The sequence below is a fragment of the Natator depressus genome, chromosome 1, assembly GCF_965152275.1.
Source record: "Natator depressus isolate rNatDep1 chromosome 1, rNatDep2.hap1, whole genome shotgun sequence".
Lineage (NCBI taxonomy): Eukaryota > Metazoa > Chordata > Testudines > Cheloniidae > Natator > Natator depressus.
The window spans coordinates 149,421,719-149,434,375 of record NC_134234.1 but is presented as its reverse complement, the minus strand read 5'-3'; the positions used below and the strand labels follow the sequence as shown (position 1 = coordinate 149,434,375).

Sequence of the window (12,657 nt, the reverse complement as noted above, 5' to 3'; positions counted from 1 at the left end):
CAGCAAACAGGCAGGGCACTGGGGGAGTACAAACAAGAGCCAGGAAAAAGAACAGGAGGACTTGTGGCACCTTAGAGACTAACAAATTTATTTGAGCATAAGCTTTCGTGAGTTACGGCTCACTTCATCGGATGCATGCAGTGGAAAATACAGTGGGGAGATTTTATATACACAGAGAACATAAAACAATGGGTGTTACCATACACACTGTAACGAGAGTGATCTCTTAAGGTGAGCTATTACCAGCAGGAGAGCGGGGGGGGGGGAACCCTTTTGTAGTAATAATCAAGGTGGGCCCTTTCCAGCACTTTACAAGAACAGTAGGAGGGGAAATAAACAAGGGGAAGTAGTTTTACTTTGTGTAATGACACATCCACTCCCAGACTTTATTCAAGCCCAAGTTAATTGTATCCAGTTTGCACTGAGGGAATCCATAGGACACTACATTTGGGTGCTGGAAGCCTTTTTCCTTGTGTGGTTGCTTAGTGAATGCGTGTGTCTCTCTACCATGCCTGCACTGAAAATCCATTTGTGTAGGGTCCTTTTTCTTGTTTTTGCCTCTGCAGGTGGCCCATAACAGTTACTTTAAAGTACTGTACCATGTGTGAGTGTATAGAGAGAACTTTATGCATACAAATCACAAACACAGCCCCCAGGACCTCCTCTTTCCAATACCTGTCTCTGTTGTCAAAGAGAAATAGCTCAGCAGTAGGATCAAAAAAGCATTATATGTATTTAAAAATTCCTAAGAATGGACCCACTTAATCATTTGGTGAGCACTTTCATCATTTCAGAGCTATTCTTGAAAGAGGAGACTGAAAACATGAACTCTATTTTTGTTTATATTTCTGTGCCATGAATATAAAAGCATCAAGCTTTCAAAGACCTGTGAGTTGGGGAGGGGTGTTTTGTCTGAAGTTTGAAAGCTGTTAGCTTCAGGCAAATTGTGACCTGATCACAGTGACCTGAGTTGAAATATACCAGAGAAACACCCAGAAAAATGTAGCTCTTTACCAAGGAATCCCTTGGAATAAACTGGATATCAACAAATCTGAGGAATGAAGGGAGCAGACTAAACCACCTAATTTCTGCCCTAGATGTGTTTTATTCCTACTCATTTTTAGTAATATTTCAGTAGTGCCGATAGAACCCATTAAAAATAAGTATCCCCTTATGCTGGGAGCTGTATGAATAAACAGGTAGACAAGGTCTCTGCTTCAAAGAGCTTACAATTTAATTCAGTTCCTTTAAAACACAAGAAATATGTAGCGACAGCATAATCATCTGTACATTCCTTTTGCCTACTTGAGCAACAGAGAGTTGTTTTTCCGAGAATCTCTCTTTTGGGTAAGGCTATGTCTACACTACAGCTCTGATGCAGCTATGCCGCTGTAGTGCTTCTGGTGAAGATGCTCTAAGCTGATGGGAGAGAGCTTTCCCGTTGGCTTAGTAACTCCGACCTCCAGGAGAGGCAGTAGCTTTGTTGGCAGGAGGGAGAAGCTCTCCCACTGACATAGCACTGTCCACACTTGCACTTACATCAGTGTAACTTATGTCGCTTAGGCAATGTTTTTCAAGCTGTGGGTCGCGACCCATTACTGGGTTGTGACGTGTAAGGTGCTGGATTGCCTTGCTCTGGTCAGCACCGCCGACCGGGACGTTAAAAGTCCCGTCGTCAGTGCTGCCCAGCTAAGGCAAGCTAGTGCCTACCTTTTCTGACACTGCACTGTGCCCCAGAAGTGGCCAGCAGCGGTCTGGCTTCTAGGCAGGAAGACCATGGGGCTCCATGTGCTGCCCTCACCCCAAGCACTGGCTCCGCACTCCCATTGGCTGGGAACTGGCCAATGGGAACGGCGGGGGGGGGCAGTGACCGCAGGCGAGAGTCGTGCGAAACCGCTTGTGTGCTTCCGCCTAGGAACCAGACCTGCTGTTGGCCACTTCCGGGGCGCAGCGCAGTCCATGATGCCAGGAAGCCTGTCTCTGCACCCTAGCTGCGCTGCTGACCAGGAGCCGCCAGAGGTAAGTTCACACCCCAACCCTGCCCTCCAATTCCCTGCCCCAGCCCTGAGCCCCCCCCAAACCTGGAACCTGTTCCTGCACCCCAAATCCCTCATCCCCATCCCCAGCCCCACCCCAGAGCCTGCACCCTCAGGCCAGAGCCCTGACCCCCTCCCGCATCCCAACCCCCTGCCCCAGCCCTGAGTCCCCTCCCACATCCTGAACCCATCATTCCCAGCCCCACTCCACAGCCCTCCCCCCAACACTGCAACCCTCTGCCCTAGCCCTGAGCCCCTCCCACACCCCAAACCCTTCATTCCCAGCTCTGTTGGGTTGTGGGCATCAACAATTTTCTTCAACTGGGTCCCCAGAAAAAAAGTTTGGAAACCACTGGTTTAGGGGTGTGAATAATCCACCATGAGCGATGTAAGTTATACCAAAGTAATTTGTGGTGTAGACATAGCCTAAGTCCCATTCATCCCTCCCCAAATTTAACTTTCTTCCAGAAAATTCCTGCAGCCAAAATAAACTGCATGTTAAGTAGCAAGCATTATGCTAAAACTCTTTTTTGTTTCATAGGATTAAGCTATCATCAGTGTAAACTGGCTCCCCAGGATGCAACCTCTATCGATACCCTGAGGAAGTCATTACAAATGACAGGAAGCTAGAGATAGTAATTGAGACAAACCCCACAAAGAACAGATTTCTGCTAAATTGCTCAGAACGTGGAGGCCCATGCAAACAGACCCAAGGTCAAACAGATTCTTAGGGCTTGTCTACACTATGCAGCTTTTAGCGACAAGGCTGTGTCGACACAGCCTTGTCGCTAAAAGTCAGCATGTGTGAACGCTCTTTTGCCGTATTTTGTCGGCACTTTTGCCGACAAAATAATTCCAGCCCCGCAAGCGGCATAAGCTTTGTAGGCAGGAGAGCGCTCCTGCCAACAAAGCCATGTTCACACAGCCACTTGCGTCAGCAAAACTTTTGTCTTTCTTTGGGGGTGGGCTTTTTAAAGGACCCAAGAAAGACAAAAGTTTTGGCGACAACGGTGCAGTGTAGACATATCCATAGTTACACCAGTGTAAATCCAGGGCAATTCCACTGACGCAACGGGCTTAACATTAGTGTAACTGAGATCAAAATCTGGTCCATAATCTCCAAATTCCAACAGGAAAAGAAACAAGTTCTTTAGTTTTTGGATTTAGCTATTCCTGTATCCTGTCAGAGCCAGTGAATTAAAAGGTTTCAGAGTAGCAGCCGCGTTAGCCTGTATTCGCAAAAAGAACAGGAGGACTTGTGGCACCTTAGAGACTAACAAATGTATTTGTGCATAAGCTTTCGTGAGCTACATGATGAATATGATGCCTCTGATGAAGTGAGCTGTAGCTCATGAAAGCTTATGCTCAAATACATTTGTTAGTCTCTAAGGTGCCACAAGTCCTCCTTTTCTTTTAGTGAGTTAAAAGTTTTCCTTGTTAAAAATGAAGTGTACTCCTCGTGGATCAGCATCTGAGTTGTTGATACACTGCTTATTGAGTGTTTCAGCCAGGGCTTCCGGACCACAGAGGAAGACGCCTACTCTGGAACTGTTAAGAAAGAACATCACAGTGTGGTAAGTAACCAAGCAGGTATTCAATCCACAACAACATGAGTAGGGTGGGTGAGCAAATGGATCATTTGATCTGCAGCTGACAGCCATTAAAGGCACTAAAATAGAACCTTGTATTACAATATGAGCTACTTAATATTAATACATTTAACATCTCTTTAAATCTTCACAGTGCTCTTGAAACAGGAACTAATTTATCCTCCTAAAACCCGTGAGGTAGACAGGCAAGATTTATAACTGCTTTTAAAACAGATGACAGGCTAAATCCTGGTCGTCCAGAAGTCAATGGCAAAATTTCCACTGATTTCAATGGAGTCAGAATTTGGTCTAGGGAAATTGAGACAGAGAGGTTAAGGCTCAGATTCTCATAAACAGCCTCTAATTTTGCTGCTTCCACTTTTGGGTTCCCAAATGCAGCCCATCCATCTTAAGGCCTGGTTTTCAGAAGCATTAATCATTGACTTCAATTGGAGTTACAGATGTTTCTAAAACCAGGCCATCCATGCATGAAGTTTAACACCCAAAATTAATGGACATTTTTCAAAATGTAGGTCTAAAGTGGTTTGGCCAAGGCTATCCAACATTTCAGTGGCAGAGCTGAGATTAGAATTTGGGAGTTCCTGGCTCTGAAGTCCATATTCAGTCTCTTGGATCACTTTGCCTCTCAAATATTACCAACATAAGGAGTAAGACAATTTTTTTATGGCAGCTAGTTTGAGGTAGTCCACAGAAACTATAGATCTGAACTCTGATTTACCTTGGGTGCTGACTTGCAATGGTTTTGAACTCATTTTCCCAGTTGGGTCTGCCATACAAGGTTTTCTGTTTCAGACCCGTAATCACATCTTTCTCTTCATCATGATGTACTGTAAAATGAGTGGCCTATGGGAAAGGAGACAAAGACTTTAGGGAACAGTGTAAGGAGAAATTTAGAGATGGATACTTTAGCACAAGTTTAGAAAGTTAGCCCTATTAGCATGCAGTGGAATTATCTGCAGGCCAGAAGAGCTCCTCTTGGATGTGGAATTTATGTTTGATCTCAGGGCTTGAAAATATTAATCCTTAAAGCAAGTAATTAGCTTTCTGTTGTAGTGAACTGCCTGATTTAGGTTCTTTGATCGTACTGTAAGGACAAGATTCTCCCCCCATTTATACTGGTGGGGTCCCATTCAGGTTGCACTGGTATGTCTGAAGGGAACGTGTGTCCCTGTGAAATCTTTTCTCTTCTCCCTATGTCATTTCCATCTACATCAACAGAGTTAAGTGCATGATTCAAAGTTCACAGAAGTCAATGGAAAGACTTATGTTTACTTCAGTAGGATATGGATTAGGCCCCAACAGAATTACTAGTTATATTCGGGGAAAGAATTAGAGAAGTGACTTATTCGGAACCAAGAGGTATACAACCTTACTTCTTCTCTTCCCCACGTCTAAAAGCGTGACAACTTCCCGCCCCCTCCACTCACAGAATTTTGTGTGGGTGGAATATAAGTAGAGTGAAATATACTCAAAAGACTTAAAATAAGCCTCTTTCCTGACTGACTCACCCATTTCTCAAGTATCCAATGGAAGGTTTGGGACCTTGGTCTCCCAAAACCAGTCTATATTGTCCTATCCCATGGGGAGATGCAAAAGAGCCAGGAAACTTCTGAAGGAAATGTGTTGCCACTGGCTGAGTCCCGTTACTGTGCATTAGCTGGAGTTACTGCTCAGTTGCAGAGAGACAAGCTCTCTTAAGGGAGACCACAGGTCCCATGGAGGAGGGCTAAACAATCCCCGAGCCCAAGGAGAGAGACTTTATTTCAAGTGTATTTGTATTGAATAAATTAGAACCTGAGGAGGGGAATTTTATCTCACATTCTTTTAGACTGGGTGGAGTTCTTAAGCAACCCTGAGAGAAGAGAACCTGAGACAGGGAGAGCCTGCAGCACTACACTAGGTCAAGGGGGGGGAGGGGCAGAGGGCAGGCAGGTCCTATGACAAGGCAATGTTGGGTTTTAAGCACTATTACTAAGGCTAAGACTTTAGTCATGAGTATTTTTAGTTAAAGTCATGGACAGGTCACAGGCAGTAAACAAAAATTCATGCCTCGTGACGTGTCCATGACTTGTACTATATACCTCTGTCTAAATCTTGGGTGCCCTGGATGGGGGAGATCCAGGGGCACCATGGGTGCTCTGGAGGGAGGGCTTCAGGGGCACATTGTGTACTCTGGGGCAGGGGACTCCGCGGGTGCTCTGGGGCAGAGGGTGGCCCGGGACTACCACTGGTATTCCGGGGGCGGGCGGTGGCACGCAGCCCGGGACCGCCACTGGTGCTGGGGGGGGAAGGGGGCACAGCCCATGTCCCTGCAGTCAGTCGCATCAGCTGCTGCAGAAGTCATGGAAGTCCTGGAAAGTCACAGAATCTGTGACTTCAATGAGAGACTCACAGCTTTAACTATAACCAATAGAAATTCTATTTTTAGCATATGGAAACTTCTCAGTTGGCCATAGGTTTGTGCAACTTTTCTTTCTGACAATATCCTTCTAAAAATAAAATCCCTGACAGCCATACAAGGGCCAGGAGAATGGTACAGCTCCTTTTTGAATGTTTTTACCTTCACAGAAACAAACCAACCACCCCCAAATGATGTTAAAATAATAAAAAAATCCATGACACTTAAGGGACTGACATTTCCCCAGAGTGGTTACCTGAGATTCATCCCAGCCTGTTAGGTAGATGTTGTAACTGAGAAATCCTGCATTGTCCCTCTCCTGCATTTGATTCTCCAGAGACTGCAAGAGGTCAGCAAACCATTCAAAGGCATGAGTGTCTCTGCAGAGCCAGTAAAAATAGATCTGAAAGAGACAGAATTAAACTCTTATCTTCTGTATGCACTTAGGCATTTCCACATCCATCATGTTTGCTGATTCAAATGGGGATTTTTAGAGGCAGGGTTTACTGGTGGTTTAGGAATTCCCCTTGTGACTAGAGTTGATGGGAAGTTCATCTGGCATCATAACTGTTTGGAGGCTGGAAGAGCTGTGGGGCAGAGTTAATGATTATGTGAGAAGGGAAACAGTTCCCCCTTTTCCCTGCACCAGTGACCTATTTACAGTATCATGCTGCCTCTCCATCCCTGCTCCCTCAGAGTAGCAATTTGTTAAGCCATTCAAAAATGACTTGGAAGAAAACCTGTCTCCAACTGTGCAGCCAATGAGGGACCAGTAGGCAGCAGAACTGCTCCAGTTCCTCTACCCAAGGGGAGGGGGCAGAGGGGATGTGACCTCAGGTGCACAGAGGAACTGTGGGGGCTCCCTCTGCCCCAACACATAGGGCAATTTCAAGACCAAAGGCATGGCTGGTGGACCAGCGATTACTTAGTTCCATTGACCTAAAATCCCACCCTGCCCTGAGAGAGGAGTGCAGCACATGCCAACACTATTGCAACCCGAAGCTGGCAACAGTTTAATAGAGGTGGTGAAGTGGCTTTATCCTTCCTCAGTTCAGTGGAAAGCTACTGGGTGTAGCCCACCTTCCCTGTGCTGAATTTGGCCCATAGGCTTGTCACTGCTTCTTCTGTCATCTCTTGAGCTGCGAACAGAGGAGAAGCAAACAGAGGAAGTTCGGCTGGGGGGGAGTTCCCACAGAATTTTTTTCCCTTCAGGCTTCTGGGAGCAAGAAATACAACATCTGAAGAGGCTCTTAGAAGGAAGACAATATGGATGGTGAGCGATCAGCTGTTGTGATCTGCAGAGGATATGCCATGTTTGTCTTTCTCCCAGAGGATAGAAGTGACTTTGTCTGTCTGAAGTGCAAGCTAGTCTCCGTATTGGAAGAGAAGGGTAAAGGACTAGAGACCCAAGTATCAACCGTACATTGCATCAGAGAAAATGAAGACTTTCTGGATAGAAGTCAGCGCATGAGCATGCTGAAGAATCATAGAGGGCAGTGCAGAATGGGGAAGAAAATTGGCAGCATGTGACCTCCAGAAGAAGAAAGAAGAGAACTCATGTACCCCCAATGCAGATAGAGGTAAGAATCCATTTTCAGGCTCTCTGCATAGGTACTATGGTGGAGAATGGTTTCGAAGAGTCATCTGAGGGAAGGGAGCAGAGGGAGACCCCATCGGCTGGAAGGCATGGAATGCATTGTCCTAGGGAAGGGGTTTCCACGACTACCACTCCCAAGAGGCAGGTTGTGGTGGTCGGGGACTCCCTCCTCACGGGAATGGAGTCATCTATTTGCCGTCCAGATCGGGAAACTCAAGAAGTGTGCTGCTTGCCCGGAGCTAGAATTCAGGATGTGACGGAGTGTCTGCCGAGACTGATCAAGTCCTCGGATCGCTACCCCTTTCTACTTCCCCACATGGACACCAATGATATTGCCAGGAAGGACCTTGAGCGGGTCACTGCAGACTATGTGGCTCTGGGAAGAAGGATAAAGGAGTTTGAGGCACAAGTCATGTTCTCGTCCGTCCTCCCTGTTGAAGGAAAAGGCCCAGGTAGGGAACATCGAATTGTGGAAGTAAATGTGTGGTTATGCAGGTGGTGTCGGAGAGAGGGCTTAGGATTCTTCAACCATGGGATGTTGTTCCAGGAAGAAGGATTGTTAGGAAGAGATGGGATCCACCTATCAAAGAGAGGGAAAAGCATCTTCGCAGGCAGGCTTTCTAACCTAGTGAGGAGGGCTTTAAACTAAGTTTGCTGTGGGATGGAGACCTAAGCCCTGAGATAAGTGAGGAAGTGGGATACCAGGAGGAAACACAAGGAGGAGGGTGCAACGGGGAGGCCTCCTGATTCATACTGAGAAAGCAGGGCAATCATTCATTGGGAAGGTTTTGTACACCCAGGGGACATACCTTTTTGAGTCTTAGATTGGTTGCATCATTGCAGTATTTGTACCAGACAGACTTGAGTACAGATGCAAATGGAGTGACCCCTATTCCAGCTCCAACAAGCAACACAGTTTCATAACTGAATACATCTTCACTAGCTGTGCCAAAGGGGCCATCCACAAGTATCCTAAAAGAAAGAGTACAATTAATAATATAAAAATATCCTCTATATACCTATCACCACACACACAAAGTGTGGGCTCGAGTCTTCCCTATATCCAAGCACCACTTGGTAAAGTGTAGGGTGGGGCACTGTAAAACTAGTTACAGCTCCCTGATTCTGTGACACCCAGCCCCAGTCTGACATAGAGCAGTCTAGGGGCTGCTCTAATTTACACCAGTGAAGGGTTGGTATAATGGAGCTCTCCCCAGTTAAACCCTCTTGCTGGTGGTGGGAAAGACCAGTGGCACAGAAGCTGTTTCTACTGATTTTATGTCAGTGGGGAGTTTTCCTCCACTAGTGGAATTCTGCACTGGTCACTTATAGCCAGAACCAGAGCCTGAGAATCTGGCCCATAAATTTAAGGTTTCAGAGTAACAGCCGTGTTAGTCTGTATTCGTAAAAAGAAAAAAGAAAAGGAGTACTTGTGGCACCTTAGAGACTAACCAGTTTATTTGAGCATGAGCTTTCGTGAGCTACAGCTCACTTCATCGGATGCATAGCTGCTCAAATAAACTGGTTAGTCTCTAAGGTGCCACAAGTACTCCTTTTCTTTTTTCTTTTTTCATAAATTTAAGGTTAAGGTTGCTCAAGTGCATTTTCCATTGACAGAATGACTCCAAAATCTAGGCAATCACCAGATTCACCTCCTCAAAAACACTTGTCCCAGTTCAGCAAAATGTGCATTTTAAGAAAACTGATTTTTATGAGCAGGCATGGAATGAAAATTTAGAGGGTAGCCATCAGCCAGGATGGAGGGAGTCAAGGAATGTGTGACGTATGCCTCCAAAGAAGGTAGGGTAGGTCTAATTTTAGGCCTAGCAAACTTGATATAACATTGTCCCTTTTCAGAGATTATCATGGAGATTGCACATACTTTGGCAATTTCCATGCTTCTTGAAATTCTTTTTTGTCACATCCACAGGCACTGGACAAGCCCTCTGTCCAGTCTCCTACAATACGGATGTGAATGCTGAAGTAATCCTCTTCAGGGGCAGAAGTCAGTGTGAAAGGGTGCCACTCCAGATGAGACACTGTGGGACACTGGACAAAAATGTACTGCCCAACTTCCATCTTGAAGCCCTTTTTCATCATCTGGAGCTCAAATGTTTTGAAGGGATGATTGACCACCTAAGAGCACAAAATACAAAAGGCTGTCAACAGCTGCACTGTTAGCCCCATCCATTATCATCACATCCATCACCATCACACATCATATTTCACTGTGAGAGCAAATTAAACTGGTCAAACTGTCTTTCAAAGAACACAGGACAGTCTGAGGTACAGCATCTGACAGCCGGACAGGAGGCTGTAGAACGGTCTAAATTGTTGATAGAAACATTTTCATACCATTCTTGTGGCTATTATTTATCATTTAACACAAACTGTTATAGGGCAGACAGATACATCTAGTACATTGCCAGGGTTGTGTATGTGTGTGATTAATTCCAGGTGTGGTGTGTCAGTACCACAGAATGGATCACATGTTCATGAAGTTGAGGGGTGGAGGTTAGCACACTGGCAGGACATTGGATTGACAGCACTGGAAACTGAAGCCTTCTGCGTATATCCACATGGGAGTTATGGCATGGGCATTTGCCTTGCCCCTATGGTTTTTTAAGCCTAGCCGGAAATGACCATCTTGAGGCGCAAGACAGTAATTCAGTCTCTATGACTATTTAACATTGACCTCTGCGCTGAGTCTGCCAGCAATTTTCAGGAGAGGTTTGGAGAAGGAGATCTAGTCTATTGGCTAACTTCAGAACTGGCTAGCTTTGTAATTATTTGTATTACTGTAACATCTAGAGGCCCAACTGAGAGAGGACCTCATTGTGCTTGGCACTGTACAGACACATAGCGAAAGACATTTCTTGCCCAGGAGAACCCACAGCATAAGCAGACAAGACAGATAAAGGATTGGAGAAAGGAAGTATCATTATTCCCATTTTTCAGGTGGGCAACTGAGGCACACAGAGATTCAGAGTAACATTTCTAAAAGCACTTAAATAAATAGAAGTGCAGCTGTGCTGCTGAAGGGACCCATTTTGGTTAACAGCATCCAGAACACTTCCCAAGGGTACTTTCTCTAATAAACGTATCCTGGTGTGGGGAAGTCCATGCCTTTTCCTGCAGACACTCACAATACTGTATTCTCGACTACTGATAGCAAGTAATGGGAAGACTGAGGAACATTTTGCCCAAGATAAACACATAACATTGATACACACCTTTGTGATTACCACCTTCTGCTGTGATCGCCAAAATCGCAACAACCTCTCAAAGAAGTACAAAATCATAGGAACCACTACCCACTTCCATGTCTGTTAGCAGAACAAAGATAAGAAGAAAATGAGAAGGGGAAGCAACATATATGTTGATAAGATACTTTACATAAAATACTGGAGGCTTTATACACACAGACATTCATTTTAGTGAATTGATGCTCTTCATCACCAGTCTGGGGAACCCGATACATCACATCAAACCTTCAAAACAACTTCCTCCTTTGAGAGTGGATTTTCCCTCTAGCAAGTGTTGCAGATGGATTTACAATCTGCTACCATACAGCTGGCTAGTTATAGAACAGGATTCTCCTGTGGGTGGTCCTTCCCCTTTGGCTAAAGTTCAGAGTGACTTTGAGCACAATATGGGTTAATAGGTATATATTTTTTTCTTTCAAAGTAGAGTCATGGTGCAGGATAAAGATTCTTAAATCCCAACGTGAGGATCAGAAGACTGGATGAACAAGAGGCTTACATTTGGTGGATAGGATTTTCTGAAGCGAAGAGTTTAGAGTCATCAGGTGTACATTCCCTGGAAACTTCTGAGGTCAGTTTGAATTGGTCAATTCTAGTTTCAAAGCAGAGGGCTTGGATTTTTCGGGCTTTATATGAAGGAATAAGTATAAATAGTCTCAGGACTCAATCACTTTCTTAGTTCAGCATTTATTTTTTCTTGACTTTTGACTCTTCATGCACATACAGTATGTAAGACTAAGAGTACATTATACATTAAAAAGGTTAGTAAAAAAATCATAGAATAAATTAATCCCTGGTATAACCATACTGATTGAAATGGAGCTACACATGCAATCAGTTTGGCACATTTAAACTATGTGGGTTTGTAAACTGGTGGTTATGTGACCTCTGATGGGATCTGGGTGATGAGTTCATTTCAAAAATATTTTCAAAGAAATGGGACTGTCAGGTCGAGTAGCAAGCCCTGGAATATTATGACATTTAAAAAAAATCCATTATGATCTAACAAGTTTGAAAAGCAATCAAGAACCAGCTGAGTTTAGATTTGCCCCTCATGAACATAATGGAGCAAATTCTGCTCTCATTTACACACATGCAACTCCATAGCTTTTACTCAGAAAATGAGTCTGCTTTTGTCACAAAAGTACTTTTAATAGTGACCCAAAACACTAGGAAATAAGAGTCACTCAGCACATTAGAACTATAATGCTGACCCTCTCCTGGTGATTATACTCTCAGTTGATTATGCTGAACAGTGCCTGGCAATTCTCTTCACATCTGGATCTAAATCTGTGGTAGTCTTCCTTCATCTTCACAAGACAGTGGTTCCTACTGATATATTTGGATGGAACCTGCGATCTAGTCAAGGAATGCCGCTGCACGGTTGGCAATCACGTGGGTGCCAGAAGCTTTGGTAGCACAATAAGATCACCAATGACAGACATGAACTGAATACCCAACTGAACAGACATGAACAGACAGACTACTTTAAGGATCTAGCCAGTGATCAGTCCAGATGATGCTGGGTCTCTCTGGGGTTTGCCATCATGATGAGGTCTCAGTTGAAAACGCCCTTAAAATGAACATATTATTCTCAATGTTCCTTAAGCCATTGTTTTACGTTAATGCACGGTACCTACCTTAATGATACGAAATATTCCCTCTCAATATTATTTCTTATTTGTATTTCACTAGCACCTAGAGACTCCAATTGTAGGCCAGGAACCCCATTGTGCTACACATTGTACAAACA

General features: G+C 44.6%; 1 protein-coding gene across 1 annotated transcript in view; it reads right to left on the bottom strand.

The window, feature by feature from the left end:
- Window positions 1-2,329: 2,329 nt before the first annotated feature.
- CYBB (cytochrome b-245 beta chain) overlaps window positions 2,330-12,657 on the bottom strand; it is a 32,570-nt gene continuing 22,242 nt past the window's right edge. Inside the window, exons 8-13 of the mRNA XM_074946245.1 lie at window positions 10,875-10,967; window positions 9,524-9,777; window positions 8,451-8,613; window positions 6,301-6,447; window positions 4,365-4,489; window positions 2,330-3,584 (exon numbers count right to left, since the gene is read on the bottom strand). Coding sequence (XP_074802346.1) covers window positions 3,458-3,584; window positions 4,365-4,489; window positions 6,301-6,447; window positions 8,451-8,613; window positions 9,524-9,777; window positions 10,875-10,967 — 909 coding nt within the window. The 3' untranslated portion in view covers window positions 2,330-3,457. The remainder of the gene's footprint in view (window positions 3,585-4,364; window positions 4,490-6,300; window positions 6,448-8,450; window positions 8,614-9,523; window positions 9,778-10,874; window positions 10,968-12,657) is intronic.